We start from the raw sequence: 27640 nt of genomic DNA on the forward strand, positions 1-27640 counted from the left end.
AGTGTGAAAGCCCTCCGGCTTTCACACTGGAGTGAAAGGGGACGTTTTTTTTCAGGTGCTACACAGGCGCTATTTTTAGCGCTGTAACGCCTGAATACCGCCCCAGTGTGAAAGCAGCCTTACTGTTTTTCACTGCTTCTTAAAACTACAAATCCCATTATGCCCAGGGATTTGGAGTTTGAATGAATGGCAATGTAGACAGGACTGTGGGCATGTTTTGGAATGGATCAGACTCCTGGCCTACTTATACTGCACAGTGGGCAGATATGATCGGCAGTCTGAGACTCTTGGATTTGCCACTACAGAAAGCGGTGATGTAGTCACGTCATCACACACTCTACTGAGAACTACAGTGGGGAATGTATAAGACTGGGTGCCAGGGGAATATATGTGTGTGTGATATATATATATATATATATATATATATAATATATTCCCACATTTTCAGCCTGGTTTTCAGCATTAAGGCTTGTCTGAGATTATATTGATTGCACAAGTTAAATGGTTAATAATATAGTCCTCTACCATGACATTGGCATTAAGCAGTAAAATCTGGGACTCAGTCCAAAAACAAGATTTTGATTTTGCCATATTTTCTTGCTTCAACACAATTCGTGGCCCCAGGAAAGCAATGTGAGAACCTGCAGAGGGTTGGGTCAGACTCATCTTTTATTCAAGCACTATAAGAACTCTCTATGATTTAATGTTTCCCTGATGTGTAACAAGTTTCACCTGGGCATGCTTTTCTTTTGGCTGCTAGGCTTATCACAGTTGATGTTACTGAATTGTTCATTCATTAAGTAACCTTTTTTAATCTAGAATGCAGTTTGGGTTGCAACTTTAGGTGTAGTTTATTCAGCATGAACTAGTATATTCATGTATTTAAAGCAGAACTACAGGATTAAAAAAAAAAAAAACATTAGTACATACAGACAAAACACTAAAAATCTGTGAAATTTATTACCGTTTAAGAGATCTGACTGACTAAATTTTCAGGAAGTCAGTTTTGTGATTCAAAAAATGCAGCCTGTATTCTGGCAAAGAGGAGGTGTTAGAACAGCGATTGCATCATATCCTCTTCTCGCTCTTTCTCGCTGTAATCTGCCTATATTCCCCATAAATCCTTGGGATGGGAGTGAATGTGGGCGGTACACTAGGCTTGTACATATAAATGTGAACTCTCCCACTTCAACATAAATCACACCCTCATTCTGAAGCCAGCAAGCCATACATAACACCCGGTATGATGGGTTACAGCCTTATAAATACAAACCAGTGCAATGTGTCAGTGTCCACCAGAGCCTCATATTAGTCCCTCATGTCAGTCCCACCAGTGCAGAGCAGGGATTATTATCAGTATAGATACCCTTTAAATCAGCTAAATACATTCTAGGAGCACTTCCACTCTGCCTTCCGTTTTTTTTATCTCTGTGTAGTGCGGGGGTTATTATCAGTAATCGGCTGTATGACACAGCGGGGATCTCCCGCTTTGTCGGGTATAGTATACGAGAACATAGATTGCTGATCTCCGTCCGTTATGATTGACAGCGCCGGGTTTTGGCCGGAGTTCTGCTTTAATAATTGTTTCTTGAACACGCATTCTTGTGCGAAGATGCAGGTTGCCCTGATTTGCAAAAAAACAGCAACAAGGGTGGAACTTTAAATAAAGCTCATGATTGCAAATATAGCAGTTCAGGAGCTGCGATGATCCGCCCGAGGTGTTGTCTGTGATGGGTGCTGCCGCTGAAAATGCCCCCCCCCCCCAGCTCCTGATACTGATGCCCTTGGTGGCTCACCATCCCTGACATTGTGCCATCAAGTGCACATACACTTGTAAGTGATCTTGTTGGGGGGGGGGGGGGGTTTGATCCTCCACTTCATTGATACAAGCTAGTCTACTTAGTCAATCTATTTTCCCATTGCAGATACATCACAAGTCTGCTGCTGAAGAGCAGCTTAAAGCTGTGAAACGCGTCGAGCTACCAGTTGCCGTGTATCTCACAATTACATACCTATTAAGATATGTGCCCTTATATCTACAATTTTATATTGTGACAGGGATCATAAAGACCATAGACCATGCAGGTGCTATCTTGTTATGTGTACATCTAATCATGAATTTCAGTAGATCCCTTTTAACCTTACCATGTGATTGATGTTTATAAATATGTTATTGCCTGATATTACTGCTTCACAAATTGACACTATGAAAGTGTGCATTTCTATGTATATGAAATTTAATGTATGTACACATGTATTTATGGATTATTAAATATTTTATCATCCACTTTCTATTTGCCATCATGAGCTTCATTTAAAGTCCACCCTTGTTGCTGCTTTTTCCTCGTAATGATAGGGATGGAGTCATATGACCCTACCCGGCCATGGTTTGATCAAAAGTCCCAATTTCCTCAGTTCCCCTTCTTGTGTTGCTCTGAATTGGTTAAAGTGAAATTTCAGTCAAAAACTAACTCTAAATCTATTTGCTGCTGACAAATTCTAAGACCAATCTATCTAACCGTGTAAACCAAAAATTGCTATACATGCCTTTTCTGAAGCCGATCCAGTCCGATCTCAAGCGGCGCATGCTGTGTGGAAGAGACGGCCGATAATGGCTAGGAAGTCAAGTCACCCATAGACTTACCATGGGGCTTTTGTTGGCTGCCTCTCCTGCACACGCCTGCACGGAGAAGCTGCCGCTGATAGCTCCGCTTGGGAACGGACATGCTGCAAAAAAGGTATGTGTGTATGGAGCCTACATGGATTCCATGAAAGCAAATCGCACAATTACCCCATCGACGCGACAACATAGTAAATTGCCTACTTCTTAAATTTTTTATTTTTTTTCTTTAATCTGCTGATGGGGTTGCTTTACTATGAAAGAATATATATAATATTATGCGCGCACACACACAGTTGTACTCATAAGTTTACATACCAGAATTTATGATTTCTTGCCCATTTTTCAGAGTATGAAAACACAAAAACTTTTCTTTCACTCATGGTTATTGTTTGGCTGAAGCCACTTATTATCGGTCAACTGTTTACTCTTTAAATCCTAATTACAACAGAAACTACCCAAATGCCCCTTTAAAAGTTTACATACCCCAATTCTTAATACCGCGTATTGCCCTCTTTAACATCAATGACAGCTTCAAGTCTTTTGTGGTGTTTGTTGATGAGGCTCTTTATCTTAGATGATAGAGCTGCCCATTCATCCAAAAAGCCTCCAGTTCCTGTAAATTTGTGGGCTGTCTGTCTTGCATGAACTGCACGTTCTGAGTAGGGCTGAAACAACTAATCGATTAATCGACAACGAATCGCTTATGAAATTAATCGATTACTATTTTATAATCGATTAATCGGCCAGTAACATAATGGGGTTAAAAAAAACTAAAATGAGCCCTTTATAGTACAAAAAGAGCAAATAATCGCTTTGTAAATATTACTTTCACAGTTCTACAGTAAAAAAAATGAACCCCTTACAGTAGTGATTATCTGCTTTTTTTTGTGTACGATAAAAGGGCTGATTTTTTATTTATTTTTTTAACCCCATTATGTTACTAAACGTCTTAGACCTGGTTCACATTTATGTTTTTTTTTGCAGAAGCACACTACAGTTCATTTACATGATTTCCTATGGGACACGTTCACGCAAAACGGTGCTTTTTTGATTCAATATACTTCAATAGAGAAGCTGCAGAGAAGCATGTAATGCGTTTTTGCAGCAATTTGTGTTTTTTATTCTGCCCAACAATAAATTGGCGAATAAAAATGCAATAATGCAAATTGCAGCAAAATCACGTGTGCAAAAATCAAAACGAACAGCAAAAACAGATCAAAAGCAAACTGCGTAGGTGTGTACTGAGCCTTATGCTGGCCACACAGATCAGTTTTCAGACGAGAATATTCAAACGAAAAATCTTTGTACATTCGCTGAATGAAAGAATGTTTGAATTTTTCACTTGTTTTAACATTCTGTTTTTAAAATGTAATTTCTGAATGAAAACCACATACACGGTCTGAAAATTCCTTTGACCAAGAAGTTTTCTATTTACAAATTTTCCCGTCACTGTGGTTGAAAATGAATGTCGATTTGACCCCACTAACAATTAGAAAATAGAACGAACATTCTTAAAATTACATTTTTTTTTTTTTTTTTGGAAGGAAGACTTTGTTTTTAATTAAAAAAAAATTGATCTCTGAGTCTGATATTTACCAGATTCACCCTCTATTAGTATATACAGTATATCTCCTCTAATAGTAGATACAGTATATCTCTTTTGTCTGTTATTCTCAGAGTGGATTAGATATTTTTCTCCCCAACCATATAGTTGGTTATTTATATTTATCACTGCATTGAGATATTTAAGAATAAATTGCCTTATTTTTTAAACTTGACTAAATTATATACCACACTTTTTTTTTTTAAGGCTAATCGATTAATCGTAACAATAATCGCCCAACTAATCGATTATGAAAATAATAGTTGCAGCCCTAGTTTTGAGCTCTCCCCGGAGTGGCTTAATGATATTGAGATCAGGAGACTTAGATGGCCACTCCAGAGCCTTCACTTTATTCTGCTGTAGCCAATGACAGGTCGACTTGACCTTGTGTTTTGGATCATTGTCATCTTGGAATGTCCAAGTACGTCCCATGCGCAGCTTCCTGGCTGATGAATTTCAAATGTTCCTCCAGTATTGTTTGATAACATTCATCTTGCCGTCAATTTTGACCAAATTTCCTGTGTCTTTTGTAGCGCTCACATCCCCAACACATCAGTTATCCGTGTTTCACAGTAGGAATGGTTTACCTTTCATCACAGGCCTTGACTCCACTCCAAATGTAGTGTTTATGTTTGTGGCCAAAAAGCTAGAATTTGGTCTCATCACTCCAAATGCTTTTTTGCCAGAAGGTTTGAGGCTTGTCTGTGTTTAGCGTATTGTAAGCGGGATACTTTGTGGCATTTGCGTAGTACTGGCTTTCTTCTTACGACTCGACCACGCAGCCCATCTTTCTTCAAGTGGCCCCTTATTGTGCTTCTTGAAACAGCTACACCACATGTTTTCAGAGTCCTTTATGAAGTTATTTGTGGATTTTTCTTTGCATCCCAAGCAATATTCCTGGCAGTTGTGGCTGAACTTTTAGTTGGTCTGACCGTGGTTTGGTTTCAACAGAACCCCTAATTTTCCACTTCTTGATTAGAGTTTGAACACAGCTTATTGACATTCTCATTTCCTTGGATATCTTTTTATCTCCCTTTTCTGTTTTATACAGTTCAACTGCTTTTTCGCTCAGATCCTTTGAGAATTCTTTTGCTTTCCCATTACTCAGAATCCAAAAATGTCTGTGCAGCACTGGATAAACGATGCAAGGGTCTGCTAGGAATCCAGAAACTCATTGACCTTTTATACACACACACTAATTACAAGCAAACAGATCACAGGTGAGGATGGTTACTTTTTTATTAGCCATTCAAACCCCTCTGTGTCAACTTTGTGTGCATGTTATCAGGCAAAAATCACCAGGGTATGTAAACTTTTGATCTGGGTCATTTGGGTAATTTCTGTTGTCATTATTTAAGAGTAAATACAGTTGTTTGATAATAAATGGCTTCAGCCAAACACTAACCAAGAGTGAAAGTTTTTTGTGTTATTCATTTTCTCAGAAAAATGGACCGGAAAATCATAAATTCTGCCGCGTGTGTGTGTGTGTGTGTGTGTGTGTGTATATATATATATATATATATATATATATATATATATATATATATATATATATATATATATATATATATATATATATATATATATATATATATATATGTGTGTATGTATCCACTTACCGACCAGCGCACGACGATGTACATCCTATTTGTGAAGAGGGATATCTCGGTAACGGCAGCAGCTGCTGCCACAACCGAGATATCATCTCTTCAGGCGCCGGTCGGCTGTACGTTAACGGTGGTCTCCGCGGTGGATTCGCCGCGAGATCACCGCTATCGGCGGCGGGGGAGGTGCCACGCCGCCCTTCCGCCGCTTACCAGAGCCGTCGGTAGTGGCGGAGGCGATCGGGTCCTTTCACTAGCTGGGTACAGAGACGAGTGAGGCTAAGATGGCCCCCACTCGTGTCTATACCATAGGAGGGCGGAAGGGGACCGTCATATGCATCCCCACCAGGGGACCGTCATATGCATCCCCACCAGGGGACCGTCGTATGCATCCCACCTATGCTTAGCAGCCTCACCAGTGCCTGTCATATGCAGCATACCAGTGCCCATAATATGCAGCCTGCCTGTGCCCAACAGCCTCACCAGTGTCCATCGCAGTGTTCCTCAACTCCAGTCCTCAAGGCGCACCAACAGGTCATGTTTTCAGGATTTCCCTTCAGATGAAATGGCTGTGGTAATTACTAAGGCAGTGAAAACTGATCAAAGCACCTTTGCAAAATAGTGGAAATCCTGAAAACATGACCCGTTGATGCGCCTTGATGACTGGAGTTGAGAAACACTGGTCCATCATATGCAGCCTGCCTGTGCCCGGATCAGAGTGGCCATCTCTGTGTGTCATTGAGCAGGGTTTGAATTGCCTGCGCCGCAGTAACAATGTCCCGCCTCCTGTGATCGTGTTACACTGATTCAATCATCTATCACAGGAGGTGGGACATTGTTACTACGGGCCGGACAATTCAGCTCTGTGACATGCGGAGATCGAGGGGAGGAGGAGGGAGTGGAGGACTAAGGCATGCCAGGTTGACAGTCCCCCAGTAGTAGGCACCTGAGTGGACCCGCCCCCTTTCAGTATTGGCTGTTTATTTGCAATCGGTCGATAATTTTCGGCGGCTGAAATTTCGGTGCACCTCTAATATATTAATACTTTTACTTGCCTGCACAGCTGCGGGTCCATACAGACATGTGTCCTTTCATTCATATGGTCTGCCTGCATGCAGCTCAGCACCATGACAGGTTAAAAAAAGCCGCTCATACTGTGCAGGATGACCTTCCGTGTGAATGAGCCCTTAAGCCGGTGGTAGACGTTTGAATTTCCGCATAGTTCAGCAGGGACCGACTGAGATTCTAGCCATCTATGGGCAGGCTGATTGTGTACCCAAGTCGATCCATCGATTGACTTGGGTGCAACCAGTGTGTCAGATTTTTACATGTGATTATTGCCCGTGGCGATATCAGCTAGCAATAATCACTGTGTTCTCCTGACAGGAAGGCTCTCCGCTACTCAATCCAGATAGAGTAACTGCCAAACATTGGCTGGTTGGATCGCACTTTCTGTATCTCTCACAAATTGTAGTTTTGAAATTTCCCTAAGATAGCATGTGTCTCTGCCCACTCCTACATTATGTAAAGGTGTTCTCTCTTGAACTCCTGATTAATATAATGTGATCTCTTTAATTCATTAAGTAGTCTCTGTGAGTGAGATATAAATATATAAAAATCGAATAATTGGCAATTTAAGGGAGGACAACACCTTTTACGTCTTGTAGGAGTGGGCACAGACATGCTGTCATAGGGAAATTTCACAACTACAATTTGTGAGATATATGATATGTAAGCGAAATAGGAATATCCCCATCAAATCCCCATCAAATCATTCTCTGCAGCTATTACCTTTTGTACCACCACCCCCTCCCTTTAGAATGTAAGCTCTACGAGCAGGGCCCTCCTGTACCTTTTGTATTGTACTGTAATTGTGTTGTCCCCCCTATACATTGTAAAGCGCTGCATAAACTGTTGGCGCTATATAAATCATGAATAAGAATAATAATAATATCCCTGAGAGAGAGAAAAAAAAATACAGAATTGATTCAGCCATCCAGAAGTATACTAAACCTATAATATTTTTTTTTTTTTTTTTTCAGTGGACACTCTAGAGTTCAGTAGAAGGATTTACGTATATGGGCTTTACAACTGATATAGATGCTTATTGGGAAAATTTCTAGGCCCTAGGGCAGTGATGGGGAACCTTGGCACCCCAGATGTTTTGGAACTACATTTCCCATGATGCTCAACTACACTGCAGAATGCATAAGCATCATGGGAAATGTAGTTCCAAAACATCTGGGGTGCCAAGGTTTGCCGTCACTGCCCTAGGGGATTATAAGGACTATTGTATTGATATAGCAATTAGCATATTTTCTGGTTAACCGTGTACTTGGTACCAATTGTAAAATGTTTCTAGAAGTCCATTTAAATTGTTAACCATATATTTGCTTTTTGTATGGAAATAACTGTTACAACCTGGGTATTCATATTGTTTTGTTTGGCTCCGTTGGCTCCTCAGGTTATCCAACGCTGCGGATCGAGAAGAACGACCTGAAAAGTGTTACTCTTCAAGAGGCAAAGGCCAAGGTCAAGGACATTGCTATTTCCCGAGAGAGAGTTACACTCAAAGATGTCCTTCAAGAAGGTATGTGAATGCTTTGATAAAGTTTTGAAGTGGTGACACTTTTTTTTTTTTTATTTTAACCACTTAATGTCTATAGAATATATTTAAAATATCCTGGTTTAAAACAGTCATGAGCTTAGTATCATTTAAGCCTAGTACACAAGTTGTGTTTTTTGTTTGTTTTTTCATTTAACCCAGTGCTCTGGGGAAAAAAAAAAAACCTGAGAGGACGTCATACTAACTATGCAGTGTTAGTGTGGTGATTTCCCCTGCTAAGCTATTTTGTTTTGACAGGGGGACTGCCCCAACCCCTCCCTCCCAAGATCCCATTAATCAGTGCTCACAGTCATTGGCCGCCAGAGCTGATCGACTGCTGGTCAGATGATGGTTTTCCAGCATGTCCCTTTGACCAAAGCCGGTTATTGGACTAGCTTTTGTTAGGTAGTTTTACACACTGTCCAAATGTCGCCTGGTACCCAGCATTATTTACAGCTGGTGATTGTTCAGTAATAGTGGACTGGGCGGCTCTACAACCATCTAAGTTATTTTAATGTAGTGACCCCACATGTGCACACACAAACATCATTGCACCCATCAGTATGTATGAAAATGTTGCTTATGACACACATATAACAAGCCCGATGTCAGTTTTCTAGGGCCATTACTCACGCCTGGCTCTAAACCTGTAGGGGCTTTTAATATATAGGGTGCCAAACTTTGTCGTGCGGAAATGTAAAGCTTGACATATTCCTCACATGTTATATTTTGCCAAATCATTGGATATTTGTTTGCCTAAAATTAACCCTTTCGCTGCCAGGCCCTGTGCTCCAGTTTGTACACTCTGGTGGCCAAACCATTTTCGCAATTTTTCCTTTGTTTATTTTTTCACTTGTAGCTTTCAGAGTTTGTAAAAGACGCCCCCCCAACCATATTTCTTTTCATACATCAGGGGACACAGAGCCATAGTAGTTACTATGTCGGTTATAGACCACCTTCAGGTGATGGACACTGGCACGCCCTAAATGAAAAAGTGCACTCCCTATATAACCCCTCCCACTGGTGGGAGTACCTTCGTTTTTTCACCCGTGTCTAAGGTGTTGGTCACGAGTAAATATGTACTGTGCTGAGCTCCACTGGAGCAATCCTTGCTGGGGCTGGCTATGCAGACGGATCCATTCAGAGTGTCTGATCTTGGCCATATTGGATGGTACCCGGGCATCGTATCCAAAGAAACAAGGTTTTTGCCTGTGAATGCTCTTCTTTGGGAAGCTGGTCCCTGGGATGCAGTACTTTTTGATATTAAGGAAATTAGTCTATACTGCCAGGGTACTATTGCAGGCCCAGGATTATGGGTTTTCCTTTTAGGATCCCCAGCTCCTGAAGGTTTAATGTAGCCCGCCATGAAGGGTGAAGATTGGGTGAACGACAGACCACCGGTAAGTCTGGGGCGGGGTTCTCTCTCTCCAACAGACGAACAGGGCTGCGCTGGCTGTTGGGGTCTGTTTTTTTGTTTTTCTGCTCCTTTTTGCTATGCTGTGACATGCCGGAGAAAATTTACCTCAGGAGAGGCCGCTGCCATTTTCCTGTAGTCTTATGCAGTGTATGGCTGTTTTCTAGAAGATTCGGCGGCCATTTTCTTGTAGCCTCAGTGCGTTTTTACCTCTAGTGCTGGGTCTGTGTACCTCGGAACAGCGCGGTTTTCACTCCGCGCACTTTGTGACTGAAACAGGGCAGAGCGGGCAGCACTTGGTCAGGGTGGTGAGTCCTGCGGAGGGGCCCCTCAGTCTATGAGCAGCTAGGAGGGTGGGATTTGTATATCTTGCTTTAAGTCCCTAAGTTGTGGCAGGCGAGTGAGGGTCAGCATGGCGTCAGAAGCTGGTGCTTCTTCCCCAGAAATCCCTGCTATTGCAACCTGCTCACCTGTTAAAAAAAAAAAAAAATACAGTGCCTATGGACGCTTTGTCAGCAGTCCTGGAGACCTTTGTTGCCAGGGTGGAAGCGATGTGAGGGGGCAAGGGGAGTAAAAAAACAAAAAAACACTCAACCTAAAGAAGTCGGTGTTAATGCCGACTCAACGCCTGGAGTACCTGGGCTTACTGTTGGACTCCTCAGACACAAGAGTTTTTCTCCCCTCAGACAAGCTGCAGACTCTTCAAGCTATGGTGAAGTTGTTGGTGAACTGCAGGTGGTCGCTTCGCTTCTGCATACGAATTCTGGGCCTCATGGTAGCCACTGTCAAAGCAGTAACGTATGCTCGCTTTCACACTCGAGTCCTGCAAAAGGAGACTTTGTCAAAATGGAACAAATCTCCGTTATCCCTGGATTGTCAAATTCGGGTGAGCCAGCTAGTCGGGGGATTCCCTTCTCTGGTGGCTGAGGTCTCCGGTCCTTCAGTCCTTCAGTCCGGGAGTTCGTTCCTTCCACTCCATTGGACGGTGATCACAACGGACGCCAGCCTGACCGGTTGGTGTGGAGTTTTGGGCATATAGCCAGCCCAGGGCCTCTGGACGTGGGAAGAATCCCAAATGCCTATCAATGTGCTCGAGCTTTGGGCGATCAGGCGGTGCCTCTCCACATGGTAAACGATGCCACAGGGGCATCTGGTCAGGATCCAGTTGGACAACGCGGTGGTGTATGTCAACCATCAAGGAGCTCGGCTGCAGCACAGGAGGTTGCTCACATCCTCCAGTAGGCAGAGTGGCATGTGGCAGCCCTGTAGGCCAGATGCATTTCCGATGTAGAAAACTGTCAGGTGGACTACCTACGTCGTCAGATGCTGGACCCAGGGGAATGGTTGTTGCATCCGGATGTATTCCAGCTCCTTTGCCTAAAGTGGGGCACACCAGATGTGGACCTCTTGGCCTCTCTGCTCAATCGGAAGGTGCAGAGGTTTGTGCCCAGGCCAAGAGACCCCTGGGCAGAGGCGTTGGACGCATTGGTGGCTCCATGGGGGCATTATCGGCTGATTTATGCCTCCTCCCCCCCCCCCCCTTCTTAAACCTCTACCACGTCTGATGCGCAGAGTGGAGGCTGAGGGGATACCGCGATTCTAAATTCCCCAGATTGGCTTCGACGTCCTTGGTACGCCGGCCAAGTACGACTGGTGGCAGATGTTCCTTGGCGGCTGCTGGTGTGAGAGGACCTTCTATTGCAAGCTCCAATACTTCATCCTGCTTTACCGTCGCTGGTTTTAGCGGCATGGATGTTTAAAACCAGGTACTAAGGGACCACGGTTTGTCAGACTCGGTAATTTCCACTGCTGAGGGCATGGAAATCTTCTTCTTGAAAGATTTACCATTGTACGTTGAAGGCTTACCACTCCGTGTAGGAGATGGGGTGGCGTCTGCACACTTATTCAGTTTCAAGGATCCTGCTATTTTTGCAGCGAGGAGTGGATCAGAAACTTGCCTTAAGCACCATCAAGGAGCAGATATCGACCTTGGCTGTCTTTTTCCAACGTCATTTGGGGAGTACTTTTGTGCAAGGGGTTCGAGATGTAGTCCCTCCAGATCAACCACCACCATCTCCTGTGGGATCTGAATCTGGTGCTATTGGCGCTTCAGAAACCGCCGTTTGAAAACATTAGGGAGATTCCCTTGTTAACTCTTTCTCAGAAAGTAGTCTTTCTAGTGGCTATTACATCTGCCAGGAGGGTTTCTGAGTTGGTGGTCTTGTCATGCAAGTCTCCCTACCTGGTCATCCACAAGGATAAGGCGGTGCTACGTCCGCAGCCCTCTTTCCTTCCAAAGGTGGTTTTGGCATTTCATCTAAATGAGGACATTGTGTTACCATCCCTATGTCCTAAGCTGACGCACCCGAAAGAAGTTGCCTTACATTCCCTGGACGTGGTCTGGGCTCTACGGTGTATCTGTCTGCTACGGCTCCCTCCCAGAAGTCAGACTCTGTCTCGGTGGTTGGTCCGAAAAAAGGTCTGGCGATCTTGTCGACCACCATTTCTCAGTGGTTCAGGTCTATGCCTTAAAGTGGTGAGTGCCCCCTTTTCCTGTCACGGCTCATTCCACCAGGGTAATTGGAACCTACTGGGCTTTTCGACATCAATCGTCTGTCTCCCAGGTGTGTAAGGTGGCGACTTGGTCATCCATTTACAATTTCACTAAAAGTTGGCGTAAGCGCATCTTCGGATGCAAGGTTTTACAGGCGGCTGTGTAAGGTTGCAATTTACACTTTCAGTTACACGCTTGTTGTGAACGCGTATTTTGATGCATAAGTTGGCCGCAGGTTTTGATGGAGGCCGTTTTAAGATGGCAACTTCTCTGTTGAGGTGTTCCTTTTGTTGTGGGTGAAGTTAAGTGAAGTTAAGTTTTGCTGTTTTCACCCCTCGTTTTTTTGACCATGCTTGGGGACTTCCCTAAGATCAAGAATTAAAGGAGCTTTGTCCGTCAATGAACAAAAGCGAAAATTAGATTTTTGTACTCACCGTAAAATCCTTTTCTCTGAAGTTCATTGACAGACACAGCACCCACCACTCCTATTTATATTTGTACTGATTTTTTACAAACTGAGCTGCAGGAAGCTTGGTGAGGGGTTATAGCCAGAGGGACCGCCCCCTGGGCAGTGCTGTGCAGTCTTGCTGTTTTTTACATGTTCTGCCTAGTCCTTTCCTGAAGGTGGCGTGATAACCCTAAGGTCAAGAATTAATGGAGCTGTGTCCGTCAATGAACTTCAGAAACAAGGGTTTTACGGTGAGTACAAAAATCAAATTTTTCTCTGGCAGTTTTAGCAGCCTTGCTGATGGTAATTGCTTAATCATTGTGAGGCCAGTTTAACAGGTGTTCTAGATATCCTGATCAGCAGGCCCAGAATTCTGGCTGCTTTATACTTGCAATAATGGCTTGTGAGTTCCTTTTTGTAGAACCTCCACAAGGTCCTCCTGCAGGTGCTGGCTTATAAACTAGCCAAACGCACAACTGCTGAGATGCCTACGCCGGTTTGTACCTGTATAGGAGACCGCCTGGCAATACCAGGTGCTGTAAATGGTTCTGTGCACATTGTTGCTAAACACAAACAGCTAAACGCATGAGTGCAGCAACACACATCAGCGGTGGTTAAACTTCTTTTCACCATGCAGAAACTCCTGGCTAGTCTTCCTTTTACGGTGGAACAGCTATTTGAGGATGTTTGGATAATTCATTCAAAGAAATTCTAGTGGGAAAAGTACCCTCTTTTTTTCCATTTAAAGAGGGATTCCACCTACAAAAAAATATATATTAAAAGCCAGCAGCTATAAATACTACAGCTGCTGACTTTTAATTAATGGACACTCACCTGTCCCAGGGGCCAGCGATGTCGGCAGCCAAGACCGATCGATCTCTCAGCTGCTGCTGCCGCCGCCATTCTAGGTGAGGGAATCGGGAAGTGAAGCGTTGCGGCTTCACTTCCCGGTTCCCTACTGCGCATGCGCAAGTCACGTAGCGCAATAGGAATGGTCCGCGCTGTCTCTGGGACCCGTGTGTGTCCCGGCAGACAGTGTGGCGGGACAGGAAACAGCATAGACTCCCGTGGGAGTCTATGCCCGGAAGTGGGTGCAAATACCTGTCTTAGACAGGTATCTGCACCCCCCCATCCCCCTGAAAGGTGCCAACTGTGACACTGGAGAGGGTGAGGGTTCCGATGAGCGGAAGTTCGAATTTAGGGTGGAACCCCGCTTTAAGTAAAGGAGTAAATATATTTTTCATTTTTAAAAGCTCCTTTTTGTGCCAGGGGCATCAGCCTCCAGGCAGTCACGATGGCTTCCGCCATCAGGTTCAGTAGGTAATCCTCAGTTAACCCTAGGGTCACAAAAAGGTCTTGGGGGAGGAAAACCTACAAGATACTGTCGCCTCCTTATCGGGAGCCGCCCCGCTATCTCAATAGGAGAGTTCTTCTGCAGTTCTCATGGATCTGACAGGAAGAATGGGGGACTTCCTCAATAGCTCCAATCTGGAGTTCCGAGAGTTCCCGTCTTCTCATTTTTTTTATTTTTTTTTTCCTCAGATCAAACGTTCTTGAGGATCCAGAGAAAAATAAGTCTTTCTCTCCGCAAAGATTTTATCTGATCAGTTGTCTCCTTCCTACAAGGGGGAGAACTTCTGGCATCTATCGACATCAAGGATGCTTATCTCCATGTGCCGATATTCCCCGCTCACCAGAAATTTCTACGCTTCGAGGTAGAAAATCTTAATTTCCAGTTTGTAACTCTACCTTTCTTTATCGTACATCATAGGACACAGAGTCTCAAGTAATTACTTGGTGGGTTATAGGCCTACCTTCAGGTGTTGACACTGGTATAACCAATACAGGAAGTTGACTCCCCTATATAACCCCTCCTCCTTCCAGGAGCACTTAGTTTTTTCGCCAGTGTCTAAGGTGTTGGTCACGAGTGAAGATGTGCTCTGCGGAGCTCCAGGAGGGATCCATGCTGGATTTAAAGAAACCTCCACAATCCGATCCATCCTCGCCACTGAGGCCATAGGATGGTACCTGGACCTAAATGTAAGAACGAGGTTTTGCCTGTAATGTTTCTCTTTGAGAGCTGGACCCTAGGAACCAGGACGCTTTTTGGTCTTGCTACATTTCCTAAAGTTGTCCTGAGGGGTGCTATACACGGCCCAAAGGAGCAGAACCCCTTTTAAAAGTGCCCCAGTCTTTGAGCGTGTTTAAACGCAGCCTGCCGTTATGGGTGAAAGTTGGATCTGTCAAATGGCAGTATCCTGCAGTGAGGACAAGGTAAGGGAAGAAGCTTTGCTTTTTCCTTCAATATACCTTATATGCCTTATAAATGTCTGCTCTATAAGGCGTAACTTACACTACCTATGATGTGTCTTAGTGCAGCTCTGTCTCAGAACATGTGTGGTCCCAGCGGCAGAGGGGGTTCTTACTTAAATAGTTATTGTGGGATTTGGTAAAAAATACAGCAATTGCTAATACAGAGATGTGTATAAACTTCTATATGGGCGGTAGCTAATTGGTTGACGCAGCTGCTTTAGCTGCATGGTTTAATTACAACCCAGCACTTCCACCTAGTAACATTGGGAAAGCCCTATGCTTCTGTGGTTTAAAAAAAACTATAAATCTGCTGACAGAACCTCCCCTCTTTCCCTCCCCCCTTTTGTAGAGGTGTATAGTACGTTCACCTTACTTTGTGTTGGCCATTCAGGTCCCTAGCAGGGCCTGAGAACGCAGAGGGGCATGTCCGCAAGGTCACGTGGCGCTGTGTATGGATGTAACACACACACACACACACACACACACACACACACACCCCACTTGCCGCATAGCTGAGGGGAAGCACTGAGGATGCCAATCAGGTTCCACCTGAGGCTTTATATCAGACACTCATTTCAGAAAGACTTTTTAACTGAAGAGAGGCAGTCTGTCACACTAAGAGACACCAGAGCGCTGGGCACGTAAGGGTGTAAACAGGCATTTCAAGACGGGAAAAACTATTGTTACTTAGTAGCAAAAGAACTGTTATTTTGTGTGTACCTCTGCTTGTGCTTTGCACTATGTCTTCCAGACCTACCGTTAAGGTACCTAAGGTTTCGCGCCTCCCCCCCCCGCTGGAAATCCCAGTTATACCTCCATACTGTGTTCCTCTTCAGAGAGATCAGACATGGCAAGCCAGGGTGAGTCATTGGAAGCTAGCGGTGGTGCAACTGCTTCACACACTTCAGCCCCTGTAGAGGTGATTGAAGATGCATTTCCTCTGCCTTGCAAGGCTTAGAAGGAAGATTAGCGGCTTTAATCGCATCCTCCATCCAGTGTATAGGAAGCATCCTAGATTCCCCTCCCCATCTTAGACTCCTTGCAGTCCATGGAGGGTCCAAGAGAATTATGGGGACAGGATGGGGTATTGCCCTCAGATGATCGGGAGGACAGACGTGCGATTTCTCTGCGGAGGAAACAATACTTGAAGTTCCCAAGGATCCCTACTTCACAATCTGAAGTACAGAGGCTTGCAAAGATGGTTCGATCTACTTGCATGCTACCCCTAACAGAGTTAGCTGAAGGGCCGGTCTCTTCCTTGGGTTCTTTGAAGCCTTTACAGCCTTTGCATGTGTTTCCCGTCCACGAATTACTAAAAAAACTTATTTATACCGAATGGGATCATCCGGATAAGCATTTTTTCCCTTCCAAAGAGACTCGCAAAGCTCTATCCTATGGAAGAAAGATTCACTAAAAGATGGAAAGTTCCAGCAGTTGACTCTGCGATTTCCAATGTGAAAAAAGTGGACAATGCGCTTATGCTTAAAGATCCAACAGATAAGAAGTTGGAAGGTCTGTTAAAATCCTTTTTTTCTTAGCAGGTACTGTTGCTCAGCCTGCAATTGCAACTATAGACATCTGTCAGTCCTTGAAGGACCAGTTCACAGATGCTCTCAAGAGGAGCTCCCTGCACAACAAGCACAGGAACTGGCCGAGCTACCTAAAGCATTATGCTTTGCTGTAGACGCTATGAAGGATTCTATTCACCAGGCATCACGACTTGCGTTTGTACTTGTACATATGCGAAGGACGTCTTTGGTTAAAGTGTTGGGCAGCTGAGACGCCTTGTAAGAACTAGTTTCCCCTTTAAGAGAGAACGATTATTTGACGATAGTTTGGATAAATACATTCAAACAATTTCCAGCGGAAATGGTACTCTTTTACCAGTCAAAAGAAAATATAAGCATCTTTCATTTAAATTGTTCGGCCTCTGCCATCAGACCAGGCATAAAGGAAGACCTGGGGCTACAAGTCTGCAAAGCAGAATACAAGACCTCCTTATGAAGAGGCATCTCCCCTCACCAAGGTGGGGGGGGGGGGGGGGAATTCTGATGTACTCAGAAGTCTGGCAAAGGGAGATTCATGACAAATGGACTCTCTCCACAGTGTCTCTAGGATACAAGCTAGAGTTTTGAGAGTTTCCACCATCTCGTTTTCTGAGATCAAACGTTCCCAAGGATCCAGGGAAAAGGCAATCCCTGTTGCAAGCATTAGCCCGATTATTGGCTCAAGGAGTGATCAGACAGATTCCCAAACAAGAGCAAGGTTTGAGGTTTTACTCAAACCTAATTACGGTGCCAAAGCCAAATGTGGATATCAGTCTAGATCTACGTAACCTAAATCTGTTCCTGAAAATCTGCTCCATTTGCATGGAGTCAATCAAGTCAGTCGTTTCCATCCTGCAAGTAGAAAAACTTCTGGCGTCCATCGACATCAGAGATGCATAACTGCTTGTCCATATATTTCCTCCTCACCAGAGGTTTCTGTGGTTCAAAGTAGAACAGAAGCATTTTAAGTTAATAGCCTTGCCCTTTGGGCTTGCTACAGCACCTCGGTTATTCACTAAGGTATTAGCCCCACCTCTAGTCAGGTTAAGGGCACAGGGCATAACTGTCTTGGCTTACTTAGACAATCTATTGTTAATAGACCAGTCAGTGGCTTGCTTGAAGCAAGGTGTAGCCATCACAAGCAGTTACCTGGAGGGCTTGGGTTGGATTCTCAACCTAAAGAAATTCTCCTTAAAGCCACTAAGGCTGAAGTATCTCGGCCTGATCATAGACACAGCCCAGAAAAGGGGTGTTCTTGCCTCCCGCAAAGATCAGCTCCATACAGGAGCTGGTGAGGATGATCAGGTCGAAGAGAAATCCTTTAATTCTCCTTTGCATGAGGTTGTTAGGGAAGATGGTAGCTTCATTCGAAGCAGTTCCCTATGCTCAATTCCATTTGAAACTGAAAGCAGTATTCTGTCTGCTTGGTACAAAACGATGCAAGCTTTGGACTTGCCAAAGTGGCTGTCCCCATGAGTGTCCCAAAGCCTCATTTGATGGTTACTATCTGGGAACCTGCTGAAGGGAAAGTCCTTCAGATCAATTATCTGGAAGGTAGTGACGACAGATGCCAGCCTTTGAAGCTGGGGAGTAGGAGCCTTGCCCATCGACATCCTAGAGATTCCAGCAGTGTATCTGGCTCTAGAAACCTGGACCTCCAGGTTAAAGAATTGTCCTGCCAGGGTTCAGTCCGAAAATGCCACGGCTGTGGCATATATCAATCACAAGGGGTCACCAAAGAGTTCAGAGAGAGGTGAACCAGATTCTAATTTGGACAAAAGAGAATGTCCCATGCCTATCGGCAGTTTTCATTCCGGGAGTAGAGAATTGGCAGGTGGACTATCTAAGTCGCATGCAGTTATTCCCAGGAGAGTGGTCTCTTCACCCCAAGGTGTTTCAGGCTGTTTGCCAAAGATGGGGGACTCCGGACGTAGACCTTCTAGCGTCTAGATTTAACACTAAGCTAGTTAACTTTGCATCCAGGACAGGGGACCCACTCGCATACGGAACAGATGCATTGGCGACCCCGTGGGATCAGTTTTTACTGATCTATGCATTTTTCCCCGATTCAGTTGCTACCTCAAGTTCTTTGCAGGATCAAGCTGGAAAGAAAATCGGTAATACTGGTAGCACCAGCATGGCCCAGAAGGTCCTGGTACGCAGAGATCGTAAGGATGGCAGTGGAGGGTCCAGGGCTCTTCCCACTAAGGCCAGACCTGCTATCTCAGGGGCTGATATTCCATCCTACTTTACGAACGCTAAATGTAATGGCTTGGCTATTGAGACCCACATTCTGAATAAACGTGGGTTTTCCATGTCAGTTATCTCTACTTTGATTAATGCTAGGAAGCCAGCTTCTAGAGCTATATATTATAGAGCCTGGAAAGCTTATGTTTCTTGGTGTGAATCCAAGGGTTGGTACCCTCGAAGATATATCCTAGGCAGAATTCTTACCTTTCTACAATTAAGCGTAGAGATGAAGTTGGCCCTGAGTACTATTAAGGGCCAAGTCTCAGCCTTAACAATTTTTATTTCAAAGACTGCTTGCTATGCATTCTTTAGTCCAGGGTTTCATGCAGGGAGTGCTGCGGATTAATCTGCCAGTTAAATCACTCTTGAGCCCTTGGGACTTGAATTTAGTTTTGTCAGTGTTACAAAAACAGCCATTCGAACCCTTGCAGCATGTTCCCTTAGTCCTTCTGACTAGGAAGCTGATATTTTCGTTTGCTATATCCTCAGCAAGGAGGATTTCAGAATTGGCTGCTCTTTCTTGTAAGGAGTCATATTTGATCATCCATGAGGACAGAGTGGTGTTACGCCCTCGTCCAGGTTTTTTGCCAAAAGTGGTTTCAGGCTTTCATTTGAAGATATTGTCCTGCCAGGGTTTTTTTTCCCAAGACCTTGTTCCAGGGAAGAAGGGTCACTACATTGTCTTGATGTAGTGAGAGCACTGAAAACGTATTTAAGAAAACTGCTCCGATTCGTAAGACTGATGTCTTATTTCTTCTGCCAGAGGGTCCTAAGAAGGGACAGGCAGCATCAAAATCCACTGTCACTAAGTGCGTTTGGCAAGTTATGATTCAAACTTATGATTTTAAGGGAAAGATTTCCCCTTTTCAAGTTAAGGCGCACTCTACTAGAGCGGTTGGTGCTTCTTGGGCAGTGCGTCACCAGGCCTCCAGGTCTCAAATCTGCTAGGCCGCGACTTTGCCTTCAGTACCTGCACTTGATAAAATTTTGCAAATCTTTGTAAGATGGAATGAGGATATCGCCTTCGGGCGCAGTGTGCTGCAGGCAGCAGTATAAGTCCTCAGGTCTGGGGGGGTTACCCCACAGGTTGTGTCTCCCTCCCTATGGCCAGTAGCATAAAAGAAGGTCCTATTGCTTTTTAAGGCAGCATGATATTTGTGCAAATGTTTATAAAAACCAATATTTTCGCTAAAAATACACTAAAATCATTAATAGTGCACATAAACACAACATAAATTCCTGCTAAATTGCTACTCAAGCCTCGTTCACATAAAGTGTATGCCTATGTGGGGGCCATGTTTACCCGCACAGGCATTTACAGGTTTTCCATGTATCCCAGTACAGGCAGTCCCATTTATATCAATTGGGATGCAACGGCTGCACAGGCATAGCTGCTGTTCCCAATCTGACATCCATGTGGGTGTGGGTGCATGACTCCGAACACAGTGTGAGCTCGGGGACATGCATGCAGACCTACATGGATGTAAAATTGGGAGCAAGGGCTGTGTTCGTGCAGGTGCTAGATCCCAAATTACATCAATGGGACTGCCTGCACAGGTATGCCCTGTGTGAGGTCCATAGGCCCCTTTCACACAAGCTCACCGATCGGATCTGCCTTTCCATTTTTTAGGCGGACCCAGTCAGGCCACCCATTGCTCTCTATGGAGAGGCTTGTGTAAATACTCATGTGTCCAAGCTACATTGCATCATTGGATCTTTTCCTCCTCATTAGAGAAGTGTGTTAAAAAAAAAAAAGTACTATCGTTTTTTGGCGCTACAATACGTACAAAGAGCAAATAATGCTCCCTTATGTGGTATTCCTGTGATCGTCAGTAGTAGCAGAATTTTATTTTTCCTTGGAGGTGGATCACAGTATTGTCATAAAAATACGGTACACAAAAAGTTTAACCATTTTTTTTTATACCATTTTGGCCCAGTTTTCCTTTTTTAATAAAACAAAATCAGGAGAAAACCATCAAACTTAAGCAATGAATGAAAGCCCAGTCTGTCTTGGGGGAAAAAAAAGCAAGCTGTAACCCACCCACTGAGTGGTCGCAATGATATGTACAGTTTTACTAGCACATATCAAAGTTGGAAAATTCTGTTAACCTCATAAAGAGGTTATAATAAACCTGTCCCATCTCTATTGTTTTTCCGGGGAGAAGCCAAGACTGAGTGTTGCCTTTATCCTTTCACTGCTGTTCACCCCACCTTGACATAAACTTGTATCTTCTTCCAAGTCCAGTACAGTTTGTACTGGTTTATGATACGTTCTGAAATGCTATAATTTTTATTTTTTTTTGCCTGGGGTGCCCACATTGTGCCTGCATGTTTAACCTAGTTTTAAAATCTATGAGCAACATTTGCCAATTTCCTTTTTTGCAGTAATTTGTCATTGCGGTCTGGTTTCGGTTGCCATGACCAGTAACACAGCCTGATTTTGGTTAGACGCTTTTTATTTCCTCATTCATAAAACCTTGATAAAGGAGTTAGTTGACTTAGATAGTTTTTTGTAATTGGAAAAGAGCAGTTTCTGCTAATAAATGATCTGCTTCCATAAAAGCACCACACACATATCCACGTGCAATGTGTGACTGGTTCATGTGGAATGTTTATATCTGATAAGAGTTTCTCCAGGGCACTTAGTCAGATCAGCCATTGCTTTCAGCTGGCAGCAGCTGAAGATAATTTCATTTTGCTGAACCAAACCAAAGTTGCATTGGAGAGAGAGCATGGTTATTACTGACTCATGAAGTACCCTGCACTCTTATCATTCATGGCTATTCCAGTGTATTTCAGGGACATTTTGAACTTAGGAAATCAGTTGGACTTCTGTCCCGGCTCCAGTGTAACTAATATCACTAAAAGCTTGGCTAAGCCTTGTCTGTCTTCCCATTGTTCGTGGTGATTATGTGCAAAGTCTCCGTCTCTGTGACGGCAGCTTGCATTGTCTCCAAGATAAGTCTACTTGGCAATGACAGCACATCCTCTCAGTTCAGTAAATTCAGAAGCTAGTCAAATAGCCAGTTCTCAAAACAGTCAAGAACATTAGTAAAAGACGTTTCCCATAGGTGAAGATTTTTATCTTCAGTACCTTGTAGGTAAGGGTACACAGACCTTCTTCTGTGCTCCCATTTTCCTGCATTTTCATGTACCGTATATACTCGAGTATAAGCCGAGATTTTCAGCCTCTTTTTTGAGGCTGAAAGTGCCCCCCTCGGCTTATACTCGAGTCACCGCTGTCTGACTGCCCGAACAGCGTGTCGAGCAGACAGACAGCGGCCATTCTACCTTTCAAAAGCCGCGCCTCCGCCTGTGATAGGCGGAACACTCAATTTCCCAGCAGTCAGTGTTCCGCCTATCACGGACATCGGCTCATCCGAGGATGAGCCGATGTCCGTGATAGGCGGAACACTGACTGCTGGGAAATTGAGTGTTCCGCCTATCACAGGCGGAGGCGCGGCTTTTGAACAGGGGAATGGCCGCCAGGGCGCCGACGAAGAGCGGCGATCCTGGCACGGGACGACACGGAGGCTCGGGACGGGACGACACGGAGGCTCGGGACGGGACGACACGGAGGCTCGGGACGGGACGACACGGAGGCTCGGGACGGGACGACACGGAGGCTCGGGACGGGACGACACGGAGGCTCGGGACGGGACGACACGGAGGCTCGGGACACAGGTAGGCTGGACACACAAGGCTGCACGGACACACACACACACACACACACACACACACACACACACACACACACACACACACACACACACACACACACACACACACACACACACACACACACACACACACACACGCGGATGGACACACACACGCGGATGGACACACACACACACGGATGGATGGACACACACACACACACACGGATGAAGATGGACACACACACACACACACACACGGATGAAGATGGACACACACACACACACACACACGGATGAAGATGGACACACACACACACACACACACGGATGAAGATGGACACACACACGGATGGATGGACACACACACACACACACACACACACACGGATGGATGGACACACACACACACACACACACACACACACACGGATGGATGGACACACACACACACACAGGGATGGATGGATGGACGCACACACACACAGGGATGGATGGATGGATGGACGCACACACACACACGGATGGATGGACACACACACACACACAGGGATGGATGGATGGATGGACGCACACACACACAGGGATGGATGGATGGATGGACACACACACAGGGATGGATGGATGGACACACACACAGGGATGGATGGATGGACACACACACAGGGATGGATGGATGGACACAGAGGGATGGACGGACACAGAGGGATGGACGGACACAGAGGGATGGACGGACACAGAGGGATGGACGGACACAGAGGGATGGACGGACACAGAGGGATGGACGGACACAGAGGGATGGACGGACACAGAGGGATGGACGGACACAGAGGGATGGACGGACACAGAGGGATGGACGGACACAGAGGGATGGACGGACACAGAGGGATGGACGGACACAGAGGGATGGACGGACACAGAGGGATGGACGGACACAGAGGGATGGACGGACACAGAGGGATGGACGGACACAGAGGGATGGACGGACACAGAGGGATGGACGGACACAGAGGGATGGACGGACACAGAGGGATGGACGGACACAGAGGGATGGACGGACACAGAGGGATGGACGGACACAGAGGGATGGACGGACACAGAGGGATGGACGGACACAGAGGGATGGACGGACACAGAGGGATGGACGGACACAGAGGGATGGACGGACACAGAGGGATGGACGGACACAGAGGGATGGACGGACACAGAGGGATGGACGGACACAGAGGGATGGACGGACACAGAGGGATGGACGGACACAGAGGGATGGACGGACACAGAGGGATGGACGGACACAGAGGGATGGACGGACACAGAGGGATGGACGGACACAGAGGGATGGACGGACACAGAGGGATGGACGGACACAGAGGGATGGACGGACACAGAGGGATGGACGGACACAGAGGGATGGACGGACACAGAGGGATGGACGGACACAGAGGGATGGACGGACACAGAGGGATGGACGGACACAGAGGGATGGACGGACACAGAGGGATGGACGGACACAGAGGGATGGACGGACACAGAGGGATGGACGGACACAGAGGGATGGACGGACACAGAGGGATGGACGGACACAGAGGGATGGACGGACACAGAGGGATGGACGGACACAGAGGGATGGACGGACACAGAGGGATGGACGGACACAGAGGGATGGACGGACACAGAGGGATGGACGGACACAGAGGGATGGACGGACACAGAGGGATGGACGGACACAGAGGGATGGACGGACACAGAGGGATGGACGGACACAGAGGGATGGACGGACACAGAGGGATGGACGGACACAGAGGGATGGACGGACACAGAGGGATGGACGGACACAGAGGGATGGACGGACACAGAGGGATGGACGGACACAGAGGGATGGACGGACACAGAGGGATGGACGGACACAGAGGGATGGACGGACACAGAGGGATGGACGGACACAGAGGGATGGACGGACACAGAGGGATGGACGGACACAGAGGGATGGACGGACACAGAGGGATGGACGGACACAGAGGGATGGACGGACACAGAGGGATGGACGGACACAGAGGGATGGACGGACACAGAGGGATGGACGGACACAGAGGGATGGACGGACACAGAGGGATGGACGGACACAGAGGGATGGACGGACACAGAGGGATGGACGGACACAGAGGGATGGACGGACACAGAGGGATGGACGGACACAGAGGGATGGACGGACACAGAGGGATGGACGGACACAGAGGGATGGACGGACACAGAGGGATGGACGGACACAGAGGGATGGACGGACACAGAGGGATGGACGGACACAGAGGGATGGACGGACACAGAGGGATGGACGGACACAGAGGGATGGACGGACACAGAGGGATGGACGGACACAGAGGGATGGACGGACACAGAGGGATGGACGGACACAGAGGGATGGACGGACACAGAGGGATGGACGGACACAGAGGGATGGACGGACACAGAGGGATGGACGGACACAGAGGGATGGACGGACACAGAGGGATGGACGGACACAGAGGGATGGACGGACACAGAGGGATGGACGGACACAGAGGGATGGACGGACACAGAGGGATGGACGGACACAGAGGGATGGACGGACACAGAGGGATGGACGGACACAGAGGGATGGACGGACACAGAGGGATGGACGGACACAGAGGGATGGACGGACACAGAGGGATGGACGGACACAGAGGGATGGACGGACACAGAGGGATGGACGGACACAGAGGGATGGACGGACACAGAGGGATGGACGGACACAGAGGGATGGACGGACACAGAGGGATGGACGGACACAGAGGGATGGACGGACACAGAGGGATGGACGGACACAGAGGGATGGACGGACACACACAGGGATGGACGGACACACACAGGGATGGACGGACACACACAGGGATGGACGGACACACACAGGGATGGACGGACACACACAGGGATGGACGGACACAGAGGGATGGACGGACACAGAGGGATGGACGGACACAGAGGGATGGACGGACACAGAGGGATGGACGGACACACACAGGGATGGACGGACACACACAGGGATGGACAGGCATATCTCACCCTCGGCTTATACACGAGTCAATAGGTTTCCCAGTTTTTTGGGGGTAAATTGGGGGCCTCGGCTTATACTCGGGTCGGCCTATACTCGAGTATATACGGTACATATCAATGGAGCTCAAGACCCCTTTTACACTGGGGCTGCCGAACGTTAGTGGTAAATCGGCATATGTAAACAACATTCAAACTAGGTATTGACCGACCGATGTTCACTTTTTAGAAATATTGGTATTGGGGTGCATAAAAATTTATTTGCTGAGAACATGCACTGCATTGATGCGTTTTATACAATTTCACAGTAACCATGCAGTAAAACAAAGTTCAAGAATATTCCTTTAGCCCATTGTTTTGCAAATCTATGTCCATTACAAACTGATTGAATTGGTTCTGATATCGCTGTTTTACTAACCTGACAGCTTATTATTCTAAATGGGAAACCTTAATTTGGTTTGCAAATATTAAAGATTCTAACTACCAGCACGTATGAGTCCTTACATTTAAAGAACACCTGTCATTTCAGATCCATCATGGCAGCACCTGTTAGCGGGCATCCACTCACCTACTGCGACCACATACCTCCCCTTGTTGTGTCACTGCCGCATCACCAGCTATCCCATTTATGGTATACACCACTCCTAAAGTTCCCCCGGCCATTGAAATCAATGGGCAGCGGCGCTTTGCCAGCGCTTTTAACCACTTTTTCGGATGCCAGCCTGGGTTAAAAGCCCCCCGTTGGCGACCGAAAAGCACTGCTAAAACTACGGTAAAGCACCTCCTAAAAATAGCGACGCTTTAACTGCCGATGCCCGGCGTGGCTCAGTGTGAAAGTGCCCTTAATCTTGATTTAAATCAAATCCAACCTGACCAATATTACCGATATTGCTTAAAGGGGTTTTACCGGGGTGATGTATGCAGCTGTCCCACTGGGAGGCCCAAGCAACCAGCCAGCACGTCCGCCGGCTGGACGAAGACCCGAACAAAGCCGATGCTTCGTTCGGGTCTCAGATCTAGTAACCCAGAAGCGATGACATGACTTCCTGGATTACTGGCATCTTAACCACTTCAGCCCCGGAAGATGGCCAGTCTCTTTGCAGCCTTGGCCAGTCTCTTTGCAGCCTTGGCCAGTCTCTTTGCAGCCTTGGCCAGTCTCTTTGCAGCCTTGGCCAGTCTCTTTGCAGCCTTGGCCAGTCTCTTTGCAGCCTTGGCCAGTCTCTTTGCAGCCTTGGCCAGTCTCTTTGCAGGATTTAAATTTGACGATCACCCGCTGATTAAGCGGAGAGGAGTGAGCGGAGCTGAGATACACAAAGCCGAAGTATACTCGGCTCCTGACATACAGAAAGCCGAGTGTACTTCGGCTAGACTCGGCTCTGCTCACATTCAGGGGCGGGACTGCGAGAGTAGCCGAGACTAGCCGAAGTACACTCTGCTTTGTGTATGTAAGAGGCGCTTGCTCCTCTCGCAATCAGTGGAGGTGGGCGGGACTGCGAGAGGAGCCGAGTAAAGCAGAGTATACTTAGGCTTTGTGTATCTCGGCTCCGCTCGCTCCTTTTCCCCACAATCAGCGTGGACCGGCGTATAACTTGCACCCACGATTTCCCCCTGATTTTAAGGGGAAAAAAAGTGTGTGTTATACACCGATAAACACGGTAAGGGATACCGTATATACTCGAGTATAGGCCGACCCGAATATAAGCCGAGGCCCCTAATTTACCACAAAAAAAATGGGAAAACTTATTGACTCGTGTATAAGCCGAGGGTGAGACATGCCTGTCCAGCCCTGTGTGTCCAGCCCTGTGTGTCCAGCCCTGTGTGTCCAGCCCTGTGTGTCCAGCCCTGTGTGTCCAGCCCTGTGTGTCCAGCCCTGTGTGTCCAGCCCTGTGTGTCCAGCCCTGTGTGTCCAGCCCTGTGTGTCCAGCCCTGTGTGTCCAGCCCTGTGTGTCCA

At 46.4% G+C, this 27640-nt stretch overlaps 1 protein-coding gene across 2 annotated transcripts in view; it reads left to right on the top strand.

The window, feature by feature from the left end:
• The window catches only part of RYK (receptor like tyrosine kinase), a 242654-nt gene that overhangs the window by 107640 nt on the left and 107374 nt on the right, over window positions 1-27640 (top strand). Inside the window, exon 8 of one of the 2 annotated variants that reach the window (XM_077488654.1) lies at window positions 8286-8420. In XM_077488654.1, the coding sequence (XP_077344780.1) occupies window positions 8286-8420 (135 nt within the window). The remainder of the gene's footprint in view (window positions 1-8285; window positions 8421-27640) is intronic. The other variant, XM_077488655.1, reaches the window with a different exon arrangement.

Source organism: Lithobates pipiens, unplaced genomic scaffold (genome assembly GCF_037356315.1).
Source record: "Lithobates pipiens isolate NorthernLeopardFrog02 unplaced genomic scaffold, aLitPip1_a1.2 Scaffold_18, whole genome shotgun sequence".
Classification (NCBI taxonomy): Eukaryota; Metazoa; Chordata; class Amphibia; order Anura; family Ranidae; genus Lithobates; species Lithobates pipiens.